Raw genomic sequence first — 21,027 nt, 5'->3', positions numbered from 1 at the left:
TGTCTTGTGTTATGATGTGCTTCTAATTATAAATCTTACTGTATGATGTTTACATGGACATCAGTAATCAAATTATTTGCCCTAATCTGAATAAGACAATAATATGATTAAGGTGTTAACATGAGTTGCTTTTTAAATGCTCCTTTCATGATTCCATTTTACATGTTAGAGCAGGGGTCTCAAACTCAATTTACCTGGGGGCCGCAGGAGGCAAAGTCTGGGTGAGGCTGGGCCGCATAAGGGATTTCACAAAAAAAAGTCCTCAAATGCCATTATTAACAGTTTTAATTATTTCTTCTGAACATGAAGTGTCCTGAACATTAATAGAACATTGAGTGAAGATTATGAACAGTTCTTCTGAACATGGCATCTTTTGCCTACGCCTTGCTGCCAGAGACTTGACAGCGCTTCTTCTCACAAATCTGAACCACATTTGGCTTTAGAGCGGAAGCAGTTGAGACCCATATGGCTTGAAGATGATCATTATTAAGTCTAGACCTGTACTTTGACTTATTGAAGTTCAAGGTGGAGAATAACTTCTCACACAAATATGTGCTACCAAAAAGACCTAGTCCTAGGGAAAAAAGTGGGGGAACTCACTCAAAACTTCCATTCCCTCACCTAAAAAAAAGGCGTATATATGTATAAATAAAACACCCCCACCCCACTCCAGTCACATCAGTCTGTACCAGTCTGTATCTACCTATAATATATATAAGACAGGGCTCGAAATTAACTTTTTTACTTGGTAGCACCGGTGCTCCCAACTTCAAATATTTAGGAGCACCAAAATAAATTTAGGAGCACCAGAAAAAATTTAGGAGCATCCACCAAAAATGATTGAGCACCGCTGCAAATTGCTTTTTAAGGGATTTATTGTATTTTAAAACAACATCAATAGGACTGACAAAAACCAGAAAAAACTATCTAACTAATGCTGCGAAGACATTGATATTTGTGTGCAATAATTCCAAAATGAATGTCTAATAATTATAGAATATTAATGATGATGAAAATGACAATAATAGTAAAAATGAATTACATTTCTCATTATGATACTGCCTTGAATGTGCATGAATGTAGGTTATCTGCTATAAAAAGTCTGTTACTCTATGAAAAATAATTGTATAGTTTGCATCAAACAAAAATGAAGCATTGCAGTAAGAAATATTTATTTTGTACTGCTGTTTTTATATGCATGTCAATTTAATAAATAATATTTCTGCTACAAAACAAACAAAAGATTATAATAAATCATTCAATTCAATGATGAAAGCTGCAAAGCAGTCATCAGTAAATAAATAAAAATAATAAAAATAATATACACCTCAAAAAAGAATAGACAAAAGAAAGAAAGTAAAGTCTAACTTCTATCACTTTAAAAGATTTGGTTTCAGTTTGTGTCAATTTAAAGGTTCAGTCTGAGATGATCTTCATTTTTCTGTGTTAGTGGAAAAGCTGGCGAGTCAGCCGACCCAATTTATGAGCAGGCAGCGCAGGATTCTTGCGATGACCACCGGCGGAATACCGCTGTTTGTTATGAGACGCAGTTTCAGTGTAAATTTAGTAAAGGCGAGCTTCTTTGGCAATGATATGTACAGTATTAGATTTGACTTTTAGTGGACATTTGCGCTGAACACGCAGTGAATGCGACGCATGGAGATTCGGGCGCCTTCTCCATGAAGCGCATACTCGATTGATCTCAGCTGGTGGATCATTATTCACCACGTGACGTGTCATGATCGCTTTCATCTGCACCTCAATTTTAGGTGAGGTTTGCAAACCTGTGTGCTTTAAGTTTTCACTCTTCAGCCGTTTGCATTTCCTGTGGTCATAAAAGCTCCTTCCCTGTCATCTGACAGCGGAATACCTTGAGTGATTGACAGCTAATATGAACCAATATAGCGGCAGGGAAGAGCGATTCAGCATGTTTTTACAAAAAATCAAAATAGGTCGCACTACAACCATTATCAGCAGTCGCACTAATGCGCCTAAATATATTATGAGGTCGCATAGATTAATTTTCGGGCTCATATGCGACCAAAATGGTCGCAATTTCGAGCCCTGTAAGATGCAGGATGTAGCTGAGTGGCAGGCAGGGGCGGGAACAGCTTACCTTGGTTCTTCCCGCCCGTCACAGCGTGTAACAAAGGGGCGGGGTGCGTGGTGACGTCACCGGCATCCCCGCTCCTTTGTTTACACGGCGGGCGGGGAATGCCAGTGAACGCTGTGTACGGATAGAATCAGCGGAGCTGGAAGCGCTCTCTCTCCCCGCTCCGCTGATTCTGTCAGTGTACAGCGGTCGGCGCGGGCCACAAAATATTGCACTGAGGGCCGCAAATGGCCCGCGGGCCGCGAGTTTGAGACCCCTGTGTTAGAGCATATCATTGTAATATCATTGTGTCACCACGCTATCCACATTTCCTTCGGAGTTTTGTGTATTTCTGTGTTTTTCATTTAAACTTTCATTCAGGATCATTTCATGCATGCCCCCCGTGACAAACGAGATATTGGATGCGAGTATGAACTGCTGGAAAGATGTTGTTTTCATGGAATTTGATATCGCAAAATGTGATGAAATTCCTACACAGCGGTAATAGTTTAATGGCTGTTTAGATGGTAGACTCTTTATTAGAGTATTGTCTAAATTCTTTTAAATCAGATTATTGGTGTCCATGTAAACGTACTCACTTTTTTAAAAAGTGTTATGTCATTTTTGGAATGTTATTTTTTAATCATCTGACTGTACTTTATATACAAAATAAACAATTTATATAATTTATAAGCAATCAAAACTCGTACAAAATGTGAACTGGTTTGATTTGTACTAAATAACAAATTATTTTATGATGCAATTCTCACCTCAGATTAACCTGAAGTGACAACTGTGCCATAAAATTTAGTCACACTGTCATGAAAAATGGTTGCAAAAATAAAAGGTACATTTACAGAATATTTCCATTATTCTGTAATGCAAAAGCATTAAGGGCGTGTCCAAATCTACTTTTGCTATTTTAAGGACGTAAAAACACACTTTGCGCCCCAGCGCATGATCTAACAGGGTTGTGCTTATTCTCTTGGTGAGTTATGGGTGTGTTTTAAACCATTAAACGAATCAGCGTCTCATCTCACATTCCCTTTGAGAGTCAGTTGCATCGCCCCATGGCACATTTGCTATTTACTAGGTGAACTTTGTTAAATGGAAAAACTGAACGCTTTACTAGCGAGAAAACAGCTAAACAGTCCATCTGCAGTGCAAGGATAAAGAACTAGCCTCCTCCATTCGCCTTCTTTACTTTACTTTGCCTCTTTACTCCTTTACTTTCATGGAGTAAGGAAACTCACTCCACTAAAGACATCCATTAGCCTACACATTTAATTTATTTTGTTAAGCACAAAGAGTTGTTACAAAACTATTTTTAAATTCAGTTCTAATTTCCAGCAAAGGAATAAATGAACAATAATAAAGAAGTATGGTCAAAAAACTGTTATATCCAAACACACGTCCTATCCTTATATGCCCCATATGATGATGCATAAGTCTCCAAAACCCAACAATTCTAAACTTTTTTTTATTAAAGTAATTATAAATATTCATATAATAAATAATACTGCTTACAATAATAACATTATAATAAAAACACAATTTGTCTTGAATAAACTGAAAAAAGCCCCCTCGACATGAAGAAGGCATGGAGGTAGCTGGAAGTTTTTGCGCTAGTCTGAAAATAGCAACAAATCATGCCAAACACATTTATGAAGTGGCATACACAATACAGAATTGGAGTTTTATTGTTTCGCAGATTTGTGTTTTAGTTTGTTGTCTTGTATAAAAAATATTTGAAATAATTCAGTTTAGGCTTGATATTATGTTTCAAATATTTTTCTCAACAGAGGGAAACTAAGTCGTTTATAAGGTTGGTTTGGCAGGCGCGCAATTCTCCTCAAATGGAAACATGTTTCCCCTCCATCATCAGAACACTGGATTAAAGAGGTTCTATATTGCATCTATCTTGAGAAACTGAGACATTGTTTTAAAAGATCACTGAACTCCTTTAACAAAACATGTCCCATACTGTCAGTCATTGAGAACTTTAACATTTCAGGAACTGCTGACTAGAATTTCGAAAGGGAGAAAGAGAGACTTTAAGTGTTTGTTTTACATTTTAATCTTCTGTATTTACCCTTATATTTATTTATTATTATTTTCTTTTTATTAATTAATTTATTATTTTTTTCCGATGGCTTATTATATGGGGGGGGGGGGGGGGGGGGGGAATGGTGCATAGAAGGGGGTAGAAAAGTGTAAGTTTGATTTAAGAGTTCTACAGTTTTCTTGTTTTTATTGCTATGTATTTCATGTTATCTCTTTGCTGATAGGACTTTTAAAAATACAATAAATAAAATATAGAAAATAATAAGGTTGGTTTGGCCTAGATTTTAATAGAAATAATATAACGCGACTAGTCTCTTTCTTTCTTTTTTACCTACTTACTTTCTTTACCTTCTTTCTTTCTTTCTTTTTCTTTCTGAAGGTGGATAAAATACACATTTTACAGCATTTAAAGATTAACACATGAAAAAGATAAACACATTTTTTAGATGTTTCAGAAAAACATCACATAATACAAAGGATTGTCTCAGCAGCACTAAACTAGCTACTACAAACACCCACTACTTCCTTAAAGCTGACATTTCTGTAACAATACTGACATGTTTACCTGCATGGTCTGACATGGCATAAGGATAAAGATCTATGCAGACACATGACTGTCATGCACTAGCAGAGGCTGCCAAGTGTAATATTACAGATGTAGAGAGAACAGAAAAATGCTACTTCAGAGATATGATCTTTGTGAGCTGGCGGCGCAGTGAGTAGCACTGTCGCCTCACAGCAAGAAGGTCAGTGGTTCGAGCCTCAGTTGGGTCAGTTGGCATTTCTGTGTGGAGATTGCATGTTCTCCTCATGTTTGTGTGGGTTTCCTCCGTGTGCTCCGGTTTTCCCTATAATCCAAAGACATGTGGTAAAGGTGATTTGGGTAAGCTAAATTGTCCATAGTGTTTGTGTGTGGATGGGACTGTATGGGCGTTTCCCAGTGATGGGTTGAAGGTGGAAGGCCATCTGCTGCATAATATATATGCTGGATAAGTTGGTGGTTCATTCTGCTGTGATGACTCCTGATTAATAAAGGGACTAAGCCGAAAAGAAAATGAATGAGTGAATGAACTGTGAGCAGCAGACTGTATTATTAACTAATCAATTAGACAATAAAGATATAAATGGAAATGTTGATTTCCGCTCAAATTATTTGATTAAATAAAGCATTTATATAAATGTTACATGTATATTGGTCATCTGGGACAAAGATCTTGCAGACAGTAAATATTTAAGATTATTATCAGGAGAAACCTCCATAATGGAATAATCAGTCAATCCAAATGGACACTAAATGTAAATCTTCATTAATGACTGGCAGTTGTTTCTAATTTACATTCCAGGACGAGTGATGTTATGGTCTCAAAACTGTGCTTCCAAAGAGCCCCTTGCCTTGTGTTTTATTGCACTATTAAGTGTTTGGTGAAGCAGAGATTTGTCTCCCTCCATAAAAGAGAGCTATGCATGCAAATAAGTGACGAGGAAGCCCAGAATCGAATTACCACGCTTCTGTGCTCAACCCAAACAATTAGTAATTCAGGAGGACTGAGAGAGAGAAAAAGAGCGAATCCAAGACCTTCAGCCATCAGCAGATTCAAAAATAAATAACTGCTAAAGCTGGTGTCAGGCGTGACTGTCGAGAAATATTCAGCATGACTGTAATGCTTATGTAAAGCTTGCTGTTTTACTACTCAAAATACAAAGAAAACAAACCCTTGATTTAGGCCCAATCATTTCTTTTTCTCGTGGTGACATTATTTTCATGACATGTACTGTATTCAGGTATGTATGTATGTACAGTGGGGGGAAATAAGTATTGAACAAGCCACCATTCTTCTCAGAAAACATTTTTCTAAAGGTGCTGTTGTCTTTAAATTTTCACCAGATGTTTATAACAAAAATATACATATGACAGCTTAAAGAAAACTCTCATATGGAGAATGAAGTCACATGCATTACTCAGGTGTGAGTTTTTCACAGACTTCAACAGAATGGAGAAATCTTGATGGTTCTTGTCTATCAAATCTGATCTTAATTTTTGTATTTTCTATTGGATTCAAGTCAGGTGGTTGGCTGGGCCATTCTACAGCTTGATTTTCTTTCTCTGAAAGTGTTTGAGAGTTTGCTTGCCTGTGTTTTGGATCATTGTCTTGCTGAAATGTCCACTCTGGTTTTATCTTCATCATCCTGCTAATGTAGATGTTAGACTGAAGCAGCTAATAATAATTTATATTTATGGAAGGCTGAGGGTTGCTGAATAACTACTGCAAGATTTCAGCTGCTGTCTGGGCTTTCACTGCCTTTCTACACCTCTCTTTCTTCATATGTTCAATACTTTTTATTGCATAACTTAATTTGTAAACTAATTAGTTTAATTATATAATTAGGTTAATTTTGTTTCCATATGCATTTCTTTATTTGTTATCACATCTGGGGAAAATTTCAATTCAATGGTACCTTTAAAAATATGTTTTCTGAGAAAAATTGTGACGTTCAGTACTTCCCCCAATGTATGTATGTATGTATGTATGTATGTATGTATGTATGTATGTATGTATGCATGTATGCATGTATGCATGTATGCATGTATGCATGTATGCATGTATGCATGTATGTATGTATGTATGTATGTTTGCAATATAAACATTTATTTTCAGTTTCTAAAATCTATTTCTTAGTAATCTTAAGGGTTATAATATGTGTACTGAATTCGATTCATACTGATTTCTCCTGTATTGTCTGTAATAAAATCCATTTTTTGAATCTATTATTAATCCTGTATTATAAAAATCCATTATTAAATTTTTTTAGGCATTACATTTTACTTAACTTTTAATTGATACAGATTTTACTAAATTCATTTCTTATTAGAAATATTTGAGCTATATTATGAGAATGAGATTTCTTTTATTAATATATTCGGGACAAGTTCTCATTATTAGTTAATTACATATTTCCTAAAATCATGCATTTCATCGGTTTATTAATACACAAAAGTCTTATTGTGCATGACCATATTTTAGATCTTTTTTACAAATTTTCCATAGCTAAACTCAAAAACTGCCTAATTATTAGAGTTAATAAGCAGATCATTAAAAGTGTATTTAGGCAAAAGTCATTTTTTGCACTCTTCTGCATTATGTACATAATAGTCATTTAAATAATGCAAAAAAAGAAAAAGCATGTATAGTTCAAGCAAAAAGGTTCTATATTATCAATATATGGTCAAGATCTTATGAACATCTGTAAAAAAAAAAACATTGCTACGACTTTAAAGTTGTTATCAGTTTTTTTTTCAGTATTTGCCATTTATCATTATGTGTTTTGATTTAAAATGTTCAATTGTGTTTCCTTTTTATAAACTACTGGGAGTACATCCATCCTGACTAACTCAATCATTAATGACAGCGGAAGATTATTCCAAAAGTGAAGAACCACATTTTCTTTGTAAAATGAATTGAATGAGTTTGAAATATCCACTCGTAAGTAATGGAAACCACTGCTAGACATGTGAAAAGGGAGCACGGTTTTATGTTATTATTATTAGCTGTATTATTTATTATATGCATATTTATATTTGTTTTATTAAAATAAGTTTAGATTTGTCCACCTGTCAGATTTTGGAGACGTATGCATCACATACGTCATCACAGGCTCGAACCAGCGACATTCTTGCTGTGAGGTGACAGCACTACCTACTGCGCCACTGTGTCACCCCAGAGCATATTTTTCCATCTTTAAAATAGTAAAAGTGAATTCAGACGCCCTTCTTTTGCACCATGAGCTTTAGACTTTTTGCTTGGATCATTAAAATAGAGCCCTTAAATCTTACAACATCTTTTGTTTATTTTATTTTATTTTTTGTTTTGTGTTGTTTTTACCACAGAAAGGTAAATATTTAGACCACCATGAATATAACATTTAAAATGTTTCCTTTTATCTTTCAGAAGTGATTGATAAGACTGCAGCGTGTATGTAAAACAGTCAGTCATGCACTGGCTACCTTCCGGTGTCCACTGAAAAAGTATTGCTTCTGTTTTTCCAACTTTCTCTCTCTCTCCCCCTATCACACACAAACACATGCAGACACAAACACACACACACATACACCCACATATAGGCCACACAAACAAAGTTCCTAGGCAACGACACTAACCTTTTGAGGGAATTAAGTGAGAACGGTGTGACCCTTTGTTGGCTCACATCACATGTGAGGAGTGGGTGTTCAGCTTCATTCTCTCTGCATTTTCTGCCCTATCAGTTTCTCAGATCTTTCACTATAGGAAGAACATAAACATGCCTTTAAAATGAATTGTAGACTCATTCTGTTGTTTTGATGCTAGCAAACATCAAGTCAAGGTACAAGCTTTGCATATGTTTGTTTATTGGCTTTAAATGTGTGGCCAGTTTTGTGTGTGTGCTCTCAGACAAGCACCTATAGATAAATGGGGATTAAAATTTTTTTTTTATCAGATACCATGTTGACTCTTAGAATTGCAGACAGATTTTCTAAAATGTGATGTTTCGATATGCAAGTAAGACATTATGTCATGACATGCACTAATTTGCATACATTTCTATAGAACAGAAATCTGGACACTTTTTTTAGATCTTTTACATATTCGAGTCAATTTTTACAGAGGGGATTTGGAGAATATCCATAAAACACTGTCAGAAACAGCCCAAAAAAGTAGAATTTGACATTTTTGTAAAATAAAATGATGTATGGGATCATGATGTTAAATAGCGCTAAATAGTGAAAACCGTACTAAATTAAAAGTAGAGTTATCTGATTAAGTGTATTCTTAAGTGAAAGTAAAAAGTAGTGCTTGGTAAAAATTGACGGCGATTTAAATGCATCCAAAATAAAAGTTTGTTTTGACATATTTATTATGTGTACACACACATGCACCCATATATTTTGAAAAAATTCATAAATTCGTTTTCTTTTCGGCTTAGTCCTTTTTTTAATCTAATGTGGCCACAACAGAATGAACCGCCAACTTATCCAGCATATGTTTTATGCAGCGGATGCCCTTCCAGCCACAACCCATCTCTGGAAAAAATTCATACACACCCATACACATTCACACACATACACTATGGACAATTTAGCACATCTAATTCACCTATAGCGCATGTGTTTGGACTTGTTGAGGAAACTGGAGCATTCGGAGGAAACTTACGCAAACACGGGGAGAACATGTAAACTCCACACAGAAATGCGAACCAGCAACCTCTTGCTGTGAGGCGATTGTGCTATTCACTGTGCCACCATGACACCCATTTTGAGAAAATATTTATCTGTTTAGATAATATATATGTATGATACAAGTTATATAAATTTGAGTATGTATGTGTGTGTGTCACATATGATATAGGCCTATATATATATATAGTTGAAATCAGAATTATTAGCCCCCCTGTTTATTCCCTCCCCCCCAATTTCTGTTTAATGGAGAGATTTTTCAACATATTTCTAAACATAATTGTTTAAATAACTGATTTATTTTAATCTTTGCCATGATGACAGTAAATAATATTTGACTAGATATTTTTCAAGACACTTCTATACAGCTTATAGTGACATTTATAGGCTTAACTAGGTTAGTTAGGTTAACTAGGCAGGATAAGGTAATTAAGCAAGTTATTGTATAATAATGGTTTGTTCGGTAGACTATCGGTAGACTATATAAAAAAATATATAGCTTAAAGGGGCTAATAATTTTGACCTTAAAATAGTTTTGAAAAAATTAAAAACTGCTTTTATTCTAGCCGAAATAAAACAAGTAAACCAAGTAAAATATTATCATTTATTTGCTTGAAAATTTGCTTGCTCTGTTAAACATAATTTGGGAAGTATTTGAAAAAGAAAAAAAATCAAAGAGGGGCAAATAATTCTGATTTCAACTGTATTTATATAATAGTTATTAATTTTTCAAAGTTACAAACTGTACAATTTCTTATGGCTGAGAGCTTTTACAACCCTCACACAGTCACAGGCCTCAAAGCTGCACATATATTATATCAAAACAAACTTTTATTTTTTCACTTTTATGATGTGATTGATCGTGATTTATTTTTAAAAGTACAGTATTAATTGTACCTATGCATTTATTAAATAAAAATAACCAAACAAAAATAAAAATGAGAAAGGACATTATAGTTTTATCATTTTGAATCATTTTCTAAATCGAACTTAATTAAACTGCATATTTTGATGATGTATACATACAAATAATTAAAAGAGATAAAACAACAAACCGTTTTGTGTTGCCTGTTCAACTCTCCTATCTACAGTACTTTAGGTTTGTTTCCAACCAAAATATAACAGTACGTCTAATCAAACTCTCATCATTGATTGATTGATCGATCGGAGGAAGCATTTCAAAAGTCAAGTGATTCATTTTTAATCATTAGCTTTCTGCTTAATAAATTATAGAAAGTGAAAAATCAGTCGATTGACCAAAACATAATAATTCCAATTTTGCAATGTTTCCTCCAATTTTATGATAAATGCTTTTGAAGGCAGATGTTTAGTTATAACAAGCTGAAATTAAATGCTTATTTTCTGAGAACAAACTTCCTTTGGGCCTTATTATCAGCCATGCATGTTTACGTGTTTCTTTACCATATTTACTGTGCATTAGATACAAAACAATAAAACATAAAAATGTACTTAAAAGTTAAGTTGTAAGGAGTAGGTTTTTTTTTTTTTTTTTTTTTTCAAAAATACTCTTAATAAAGAGTATAAAAGCATAAGTTGTCATTCACAAAATAATACATATTTGCTGTAATCAAAATAAAATAACTATATATATATATATATATATATATATATATATATATATATATATATATATACTGTATATTGACAGCCTTCCATGCACTGTTAAAAATTGATGGTTGCAAAACGGAATAGATCTCTGGACATAACGCTTACTGTAAATGGGTCGCCCATTTAATCTCCATTAAAGCTGTTTGGCTTGTGTTAAAAAGTTTGAAGACATCTTAATGAATGTGCATAGAAAAGAAGAAAAACTTTAGCTTGGCACTAGCATGCTAATCTCCCTGGATGGCCCTTTTCCTTAATGAGAATGCTGATCCATTTTCCATTACAGATGAGACCCAGAAACACACACACACACACACACACACACACACACACAAACACAAAGAGATATTGTATGTCTCTTTTAGCCTCAGATATTTGATTAAATACACATTTTTTAAATCGAGTAATCTGACATTGAACATGTTTTGTTGTTCAGGGGTGTATGATTCTCCTTGTTTTCTCTTTTTGTCAGCGTTATACTGAATGTTTTAATCTGAAGCAGTCTTTTTACTAAACGTGGCCTTTGAGCAGTGTGTTTGTTTTGTGTTCACATAGTTTTGGTTTCTTGAGCATGAAGCAGTGACTTCAGTATGCAAATGAGCGATTGATTTGACATGTTCTGATTTGCATAGCCAGGCTGGAATGCATAACAAAGTCTAAAAACAAGCTTTATATGATTAATGCATTTATGTAATTGCCAATGTTACTTATTTGCTTCTATATATGCTCCATCTACTAATGACACTTTACATTTTGAAAGAAATGACATGATAACTTTATAGGATAAAACGGACATTAACAATTTGACAACTCTAATTAACAACTCATTCATTCAGCCATTCATATTTTTTCTGCTTAGTTCCTTTATTCATCAGGTGTTGCCAGAGCAGAGTGAATCATCAACTCATACAGCATGTTTTACACATCGGATGCATCAGGAAACATTCAAACACACCCATTTACACACATACACTACGGCCAATTTAGTTTACCCACACCTATAGTGCATGTCTTTGGATCGTGGGGGAAACCGGAGCACCCGGAGTAAATCCACACCAACACGGGGAGAACATGCAAACTCACAGAAATGCCAACTGGCCCAGCCGGGACTTGAACCAGCAACCTTCTTGCTGTGAGGCGACAGTGCTAACCATTGAGCCACTGTGTCGCCTATTTACACAAACTCATACCTTATAGATACAAAGAAACTGGGAGAGGTCTTACAATCGAAATTTATCCAGTCTGCATTTATTTGATCAAAATACAGTAAGAACAGTAGTTTTTACAGTATTTTTTTAATTTTTTTTGTTTTTATCTGAAGTAAAAAATAGAAAAGCAGTAGTTTGTTTATCTAAACCAGGGGTGCCCAATTTAGGTCCTGGAGGGCCAGTGTCCTGCATAGTTTAGCTCCAACTTCCTTCAACACACCTGCCTGGAAGTTTCTAGTATACCTAGAAAGTGCTTGATTAGCTAGTTCAGGTGTGTTTAATTGGGGTTGGACTAAAACTTTGCAAGACACTGGCCCTCCAGGACCAAGTTTGGACAACCCCTGATCTAAACAGATAGCTTGATAGTCAGTAGTTTGTTTGGGTTTATATAAAAATATAACTTATTTAATGTCATAGCAAAATTTTCATCATCATTACGCCAGCTTTTAGACTCTGATCCTTCTGATTCATATTCTGATTAAGAAACATGTATTATTATCATCGATTTTTAAAGCATGCTTTTCAAGAGTCTTAATGAATAGAAAGTTAAAAGAACAGCATTGATCTAAAACAGAAATACATTTGAAGTCAGAATTATGAAACACCCTGAATTATTAGGCCCCCTGATTATTTTTTTTTTCTGTTTACCAGAGAGAAGATTTTGTCAACACATTTCTAAACATAATAGTTTTAATAACTCATTTCTAATAACTGATTTATTTTATCTTTGCCATGATGAAAGTAAATAATATTTTACTAGATATTTTTCAAGACACTTCTATACAGCTTAAAGGGACATTTAAATAATGGTTTGTTCTGTAGACTGTTCTGTAGAAAAAATATTGCTTAAAGGGGCTAATAATTTTGACTTTAAAGGGTTTTTAAAAATAAAAACCTGCTTTTATTCTAGATGAAATAAAACAAGTAAAGCTTTCTCCAGAAGAAAAATCATTATCAGACATACTGTGAACATTTCCTTGCTCTGTTAAACATAATTTGGGAAATATTTAATAAGAAAAAAAAATCAAAGGGGCGCTAATAATTCTGACTTCAACTGTATACATCTTTTGTTCATTTTTTTTGTGTTCAACTTGTATTTTATACTCGTTAAATGGAAAAGCATTCCCTATAGTTCAAATAGTAGAGCATGGCATTAGCAAATATGGTGGATTCAATTACCAGAGAAACTAAAACACTGAAAAATAAACATAATGACTGCAAACGGCATAAGTATACAAAAGTAGTATGGTGAAAAAAAATATTCGTTGGAGTTAATACTTTTTTTAAGGTAAGTGGTTGCAAACAATTAGTATGGGCTGAATTTGTCACTAACATAACTAATATCAATGCTCCTCTAGATTCCCATTGATGCACATATCTGCTGTGACTGACTCTTAGATCATTATAGAGTAAAAAGTGCATTGCTTATCATTGTTATGACATACATTTTATTACAATTTAATATAATATTGTTTTTTAGCCCAGCCCTAAATTGCAAACACTTACCTTAAAAAAATGTAGTAATTCCAATGAATATATTTTTGTTTTCAATGTATGTAAATATATGTAATTTCAAACTCTTGCATTCAGCCTTTTTCATCATATTCAGATTTTGAATTCGTAAGTGTTGTGGACATTTTTTTAAAAACCAGAAAGTATAAATATTACTGGACTTAAAAACATCAAAAACGGATAGTTTTTACTAAATTGCTTCCTCAGATTCATGAACACATTTAAAGGAACAGTTCACCCAAAAATAAAAGTTCTGTCATCATTAACTCACCTTTTATTGTTTAAAACTATTTAGTTTCTTTCTTCTGTTGAACACAAAAGAAGATATTTTGAAGAAATATTATCTAGGCTCTAAACCTGTAACCATTGACTTCCATAGTATTTGTTTTTCCTACTATGAAAGTAAATAGTGTATTCCCTGGTAACTTTGATATATCTGGAAGGTATGTGTTTTAAGATTATTTATGTATTATTTTTATTTAAATTTTTTTTTAAGATGTACCATTGTATATTCCCTTTTTTTTTAGATGTTGCCAAGCCTTTCATGTTTAATGATAACATATAGACTCCACAAATATGGGATACTTTGTTTCCTCACTGTCAACTCAGAAAGTCTGGAACAATATACTATTAAAGTATTATTATTATTATTATTATTAGTTTACTTTTTTCTTTTATTACTTTTTTATATGTGTATTTGTGTAGGTATATAGTTTTTTCTCTTTGTTTTGTTGTGTTTTGTTTTTCTCCTCTTTCAATGCCATGGTTGTGGTAGGAGTGGATTAATGTACCGCTTTAAATAGCTCTCTGCAACTCTCACATGGTCGCCCACTGAAGCTAAGCAGGGCTGTGCCTGGTCAGTACATGGATTTGAGACCACATGGGAAAGCTAGGTTGCTGCTGAATGTGAGACCAGTAGGGGGCACTCAACCTGCAGTCTCTGTGGGTCCTAACGCCTCAGTATAGTGAAGGGGACTCTATGGCTGTTTCTCAATTCCAAGAACGCAGAGAACGTTCTTATGGAGACAAGTCTTGCCAGGTGTCCTTTAGAATAACGAACTCCGGAGACCTGTGAGAAATGAGATGCTGCATTCTTTCTGATGGTCACATGATTTTTATGCGTTTTTAATGGAAATTAATAAAACATTACAGCATTCATACAACGATTTATTTTTTCCCCTTTTCACAATATAAGCTATGCATAAAGACTTTACAAATATACCTTGCACAATATAAATAAAACAGTTTTTAATATGAATTTCAGCAAATAAACCCTTTAAAAAAAACACCCTTAATGTGTTTATTCCTTTATTAAGATTTTCATGGTGATGTTTACTTTCACCTTTTCACTTAAGGAAAGGTCTGAGGTAAATATTTATGAACTTTAATAATAAACCTATATAAAATGCTGCGCTTCCCAACGTCAGTCGCAATGACTTCTGAGACTACTAGTGTGAGTTGTCTGCATCGGTGCATCCTCGATATCAAGAACACATCCGGGAAGTTTCACGCATACTCTGTTCTTGTGGGTATTTTAAATGAACTTTGGTAGTTGATGATGATGTTACACAAGAACACAGGACACGAGACCGCTGAAGAACGCATATTTAGAAACAACCTATGAGTGCTGTCATTCGGATGAGACTGAGGTCCTCTGTTGTCATTAAAAAAACCCAGGATGTCCTTCGAAAAAGAGTAGGGGTTTAACCCCAGCATCCTGGCCAAATTTGCCCACTGTTGTCTGGTGTGCGCTTTAAGTGTCCAGAAAAGTGCTATATAAATGTACAGAATTATTATTATTATTATTAATATTATTATTAATATTAAATTGTAACTGCAAAAACTCAAGAAATAAATATTCAAAATAAATAAAATAAATGGTTACAGCTTTTCAGCTTTTTTTTATATCTTCTTTAGTGTTCAACAGGAAAAAAGAAAATCAGAAAGGCTTGATAACACTTAAGAGTAAGTAAATAGTGAGTGAATGAACATTTTTGGGAAAACTATCCCTTTAATATCATTAAAATCAATGTACATTACATAATGTTACATTATTAACACAAAAAAGCTTTCATTTTGTCCTCGTGTTTAGATTACGTCATGGCTTTGGTATAAGCTGGACGGTATATGTTTCAAGTATGAGAGCAATGTGCCTGAATACGCAATTGTGTATAACCCTCATTTTTTTCTTTGATCATCAATCTCTTAAAGGAAATTGTGTATCATGGGATTTCCTCTTGCTGCAACTGCACACACACACATACACACGCACACACACAACCAAACCTGTCTTAAATGCATAAGAAGTAAAGATGCATTTGAAATTCATCTCTGTTTCTCTTTCTCCTCGACTTTTTCAGTGATATTCGGAGGCTCTGGTGTGATGTCAGACCCGGGCGACTCAGATGACAGAGAGCTAAGGCCGGTGGACTTCATCCAGCTCCAGCAGTACATTGACTGTGAGTCTGTGATGCCCACACATCCCTCCCACTCGCACTAAACGCTCAGCCTCATTACAAATCATGACTCACTCGCAGTCCTTAAGTGCCAAATGACACTTTATTCTCAGGGTCGAAAAACACACCAGTCGTGTGCATCCAGTTTACTTATAGCTTCACATGCATGCTAGTGACTGATTTGCATTATGCAGAAATTGATATCCTCACAAAAATGAGGAGATTGGGAAAGAAAATGTGCTTAAATTCACAGATTTTCTTTGCGTGTACATCTGCGATTTTAATTTTAATTAAAAAAATTTATATGTGTTTTATCAGGGTCACTGGATACAATCTTATTTACATTCATAAGTATGTTGGTCTGATCAGATCCTGCTATACAAAGTTCTGTTAAGGGTTACATATCAAAGATCGGAAAGTCTCTTGAGGAGGGTTTCCAGAAACATAAATATAAGCACTACAATTAAATCAAAATATTGCATTTAAATTTCTTTGAATTACATTTGTTCTCAACTAGGTTTATCAGTGTGAATACATTTTATAGGATTGTTGTCTTAAGGAAAGGGTCATGGCTTTAAAGCTACATGAAACATTCAATACCAGTATTGTGTGAATAATATAACATTTTCCCAAAGATTTTCTCAAGCATTCACCAGCTTTTGGATTTTAAGTTTGAAAATATTTTATTTTAGGTGCTATTAAAAAACCTAATAACATTTTCTCAATTTAAGTGGAAGTATTTTTAAAATGTATTCACCTTTTGTTTAAGAAGTCTCAATGAGATTTACATCTTGGTAATATTTCATTTTGTCGCAATTCATGCTATGCCTTATAGTATGATCTTATTCCACATCCTTAACCTCAAACCTTAACCTAACCATATTACAGTACGATTAATAAGCCACTAATTACTAGTTTATTGAGCTAATAGTCTTAGTTTATGGTGTGTTAGTAGCGTGACTTAAAATAAAGTGTTACCAACATCTTTTTTAGAGATCTAATTTTATGCAAGCACAAGTTACTGATTTATATTATCCTGACATTAATATAGTCACAAAAGTATGTGATTGCGAAAGAAAATTAGCAAAAATGTACTTATTTATGAAATATTTTATTTATAAAAATAACTGTTTAGCAAAATTGACTTTGATTGGAATAAAATCAGATTGAATATACACTGAAAATGTATATGATAATGTGATGATATTTTTAGATTAATTCAATGTTATTTCTCAATAGTGTTTTTTAATTATGCACACTGCTTTTTGCTTCTACACTGTAAAGAAATCTGTAAATTGACAGTTTTTTATATTTAGTGATTCATGATTTTTTATACTTATTTAGGTCTTAAGTGACATTTAAAGGCTTAACTTGGTTAATTAAGTTAACTAGGCAGGTTAGGGTAATTAGGCAAGTTATTCTATAACGATGGTTTGTTCTGTAGATAGTAGAAAACATAGCTTAAAGGGGCTAATAATTTAAACTTTAACTGTACCTGGCAGCACAAAGACAGCTGTTCTATATCTTCAAGTACATGTATTTAAAAAATATCAAAGAAAATATGGAAAACTTAATAAATATTATACTTGTGGGAGACCAACAATTAACTCTGATTGGACAAAGAGAAAAAATACATTTCAGTCGTTTTGAGTGGGTTTTTAGTATTCGTTTTGCTTAAAAAATCTTGGATCTGGCAACCCTAAATGTGATGTTTTCACCCCCAGTTAATGATGACATTTTCACGAATAAAAATAATCCTGGATTATTCGACATTCTTATGTAGTCTTTTTTATATCACTTTTGCTGAATAAATGTTGCAGTCTACTGTAAAGAAACAGTAACAATTCTAAAATAACTGATTTAACATTATTAACAGTACTTCAGCCTTTACAAAGTGAAAACCACTTTAAGGTTTAACCTAATGGTTCGATTAAAATAGTCTAGTGTGATTGTTTTGTTATTGCAGTTTATTTGATTGATTTTAAATAATCAACAACAAAAAAGTTTGGCATCTTTTAGTTTAGTTGAAAGTATAATAAATGTCATGGTCATCATCGGCGTGTCTCATTAAACCAATTGTTCATCCTCATCTGTTTTAACTCCTGCCACTAACAGAAGAATGTAAGGTGCAAGCATTAAGTAATATACAAGAGAAATGGTTTATGAATCAGTTATAATATTCTTGCTCACATGGACCTAAATGTTAAATGTTATTGCATGCTGCTTTGTTCATTAAGACACATATAATCCATTTATGAGTATGTGGGAAGAGTTAATCAAACATTATCCTGATGTTTAAAATCAATGTGCTAGTTGAAAGAATTACAGAACAAACAAACCAGTAAAACCAATATGGTAATTGCACCATTGTGTCTTTAATGTTGCATGATTAGGCCATGACCGCAACAATGAAGATTTTTGTATATGATACACCTGTTTTTCTACTCTACGAGGAAGCATTTTTTTAACTAATAAGTGCACTTACAGAACTAAATTAAATGTGAACTTAATTTGAAATGTTTAGTGGTTGAATATCATTTACATCAGGAAGTTTCAGTGTGCTTTTCCAAGAAAGAACTGGATAAGTAAAACTGTTTAACTGCATGGGTTAAACTTAGGTTTAGGGTTCATTGTTACAGTCTACAGCATTACTTGAGAAATTTTTTATCTCTAATAATTTGTAAATGTAATTAGAATGCATTTAAATAAATTGAAGACAATTAATAATAATAATAATTCCTTACATTTATATAACATTGTTCTGGACACTCAAAAACACTCAAACGCTTTTCTGGACACTCACTTTTGGGGGGAATCTCCTCATCCATCACCAGTGTGCAGCATCCACCTGAATGATGTGACAGCAGCCATATTGCGCCAGACCACACACCAGCAGATTGGTGGAGAAGAGCTAATTATGGTATGGTTAGGAGGCCATGATGGACAGAAGCCAGTAGGCAAATGTGGCTGGGTTGGCGGAGTTAACCCCCTACTCTTTTCTTTTTTCTTTTTTTTTTCTTTTTTTTTTTTTTGAAAGACATCCTGGGATTCTTAATGACCACAGAGTGTCAGGACCTCGGTTTAATGTCTCACTGAGCAGTATTGAGTCCCCATCAATATACTGGGGCATTAGAACCCACACACATTGAGCGCCCCCTGCTTGTCTCACTAACACCACTTTCAGCAGCAACCTAGCTTTCCTATGTGTCTCCCATCCAGGTACTGACCAGGCACAGCCCTGCTTAGTTTTAGTGGGCAACCATGTGAGAGTTGCAGAGAGCTAGCTGCCGGCCAGTTAGGCAATTACATGCAAATGTCAACTTTGCCATAAAAAATATGTTTTCACCAATATAAAGAAGACATTTCTAGGTTTTTTATTTGTGTAGGCTTTTATTTTAAAGCACTTTAAAATTACTCAAAAATATCTTTGTCAGGGTTTTTAAACTATTATATTTGATTTACCAAAGTCACAGTCCATATCAGAGAGATGTCACATCCATAACCAAGCTTTTCCCTCATAAATGCTATAATATAAAGTAAATCAATCATTTTTGTTCTATAGAGAGACAACTCTTTTCCTTTTGATTAGTATTATTTCTTTTGGGTTGTGCTGTTTAATTCACAGAATTTCTAAGTTGTATGCTGTGTTCTATGTTGTATTCTGTAAACTTGCAAACTTTTTTGGTCACATCCATAACGTTTATTTTCCTCATTTAAAATATGAAAAATATTAAAGATTGATATTTTTATGATCCCATAACTCAATCACAACTATTTAGTTATTTTGGAAAAAATAAACGAATGTTTCAATAATAATGTTAAGATATGTTTTCTATGTGAATTTATGTTTTAAGTTTTTATTGCAAATGTCACATCCATAACTTTGGTATTGCTCAATTGTTTGATATTAAAAAGAAGAAAATGAAGAAGAAGAAGAAGAAGAGGAAGAAGAAGAAGAAACATGAGTTTTATGTTTAGTTTTTCCCACCGTTGTACCAAACAAAACCATAACAAACCATGAATTCAAAATGATAATGTTGTTGGATAGGTTAGGAAAATGTTACATCCATAATATGCTTAAATGTTATTCAAATGTTTTTATCAAATTATATATCATCTCCATAGCTTAATTTGAAGGCCCATCAATGGAGTGCAATTGTGTCCTGTACACTGTATTAAAAAAGTTAACTCAATGTAAAATTGTAAGGCAACTTGCTTCAGAGCTTTTTTGAGTTAACTCAACTTTCAAACTAAGTACTGGACGTGACTCGATTCAATTTGAGTCAACCCAAAAAAGCTCTGCAGCAAGTTGCCTTACAATTTTACATTGAGACAACTTTTTTTACAGTGTCGTTTCAGCATCTGTCCAGCAGGATTTAACAGGGCTATGCAAACCTTGACCCTTGGTTCCTTCAATTGTGCACCATTAAATGGTGTTCCTACTGTAAAGTGCTGTAGGTACTTTTATACTGAGCTTCTTCAAAGTTCACTGTTCATGCAGTGTTTATGCCGATACAGTTCACTAAAAGGTGTCATGTCTGTGGGTTTTTTTGTGCCAAAATGTCATGTTGTCTTTTTTCTCTCTCTCTCTTTCTGTCTTTCTCTGTGCCTCCCACTCTTCCTGTCTGCCTCTTTACAGACTGCAGTCTAAAAGTAAAAGACGTGTTAAAGGAATTCAATGCAGATGGCAGGTTAGCCAAGTACAGACACGGAGAGGTGAGTGAACCGAGGGCAGACTTTCAGCACTCTGCTTTTACAGCATCTTAGTCCAATTACCCATGAACAGACCCATCCATCTCTGTAATGTGAATCACTTCACGTCTGGTTAAGCATATCGGAGCTCATCCCCCGGAATATTCG

General features: G+C 33.9%; 1 protein-coding gene across 3 annotated transcripts in view; it reads left to right on the top strand.

Moving 5' to 3' along the window:
* Nucleotides 1–21,027, top strand: part of dgkaa (diacylglycerol kinase, alpha a) — a 65,377-nt gene that overhangs the window by 11,464 nt on the left and 32,886 nt on the right. For all 3 annotated transcript variants that reach the window (NM_001045315.1, XM_005162328.6, XM_073938711.1), the window contains exons 2-3: nucleotides 16,072–16,170; nucleotides 20,807–20,883. In NM_001045315.1, the coding sequence (NP_001038780.1) occupies nucleotides 16,095–16,170; nucleotides 20,807–20,883 (153 nt within the window). In that variant the 5' untranslated portion in view covers nucleotides 16,072–16,094. The remainder of the gene's footprint in view (nucleotides 1–16,071; nucleotides 16,171–20,806; nucleotides 20,884–21,027) is intronic.

The sequence above is a fragment of the Danio rerio genome, chromosome 23 (genome assembly GCF_049306965.1).
Source record: "Danio rerio strain Tuebingen ecotype United States chromosome 23, GRCz12tu, whole genome shotgun sequence".
Taxonomy (NCBI): Eukaryota; Metazoa; Chordata; class Actinopteri; order Cypriniformes; family Danionidae; genus Danio; species Danio rerio.
The sequence above is the reverse complement of the archived record's forward strand: the minus strand, read 5'-3'. Positions and strand labels throughout refer to the sequence as shown.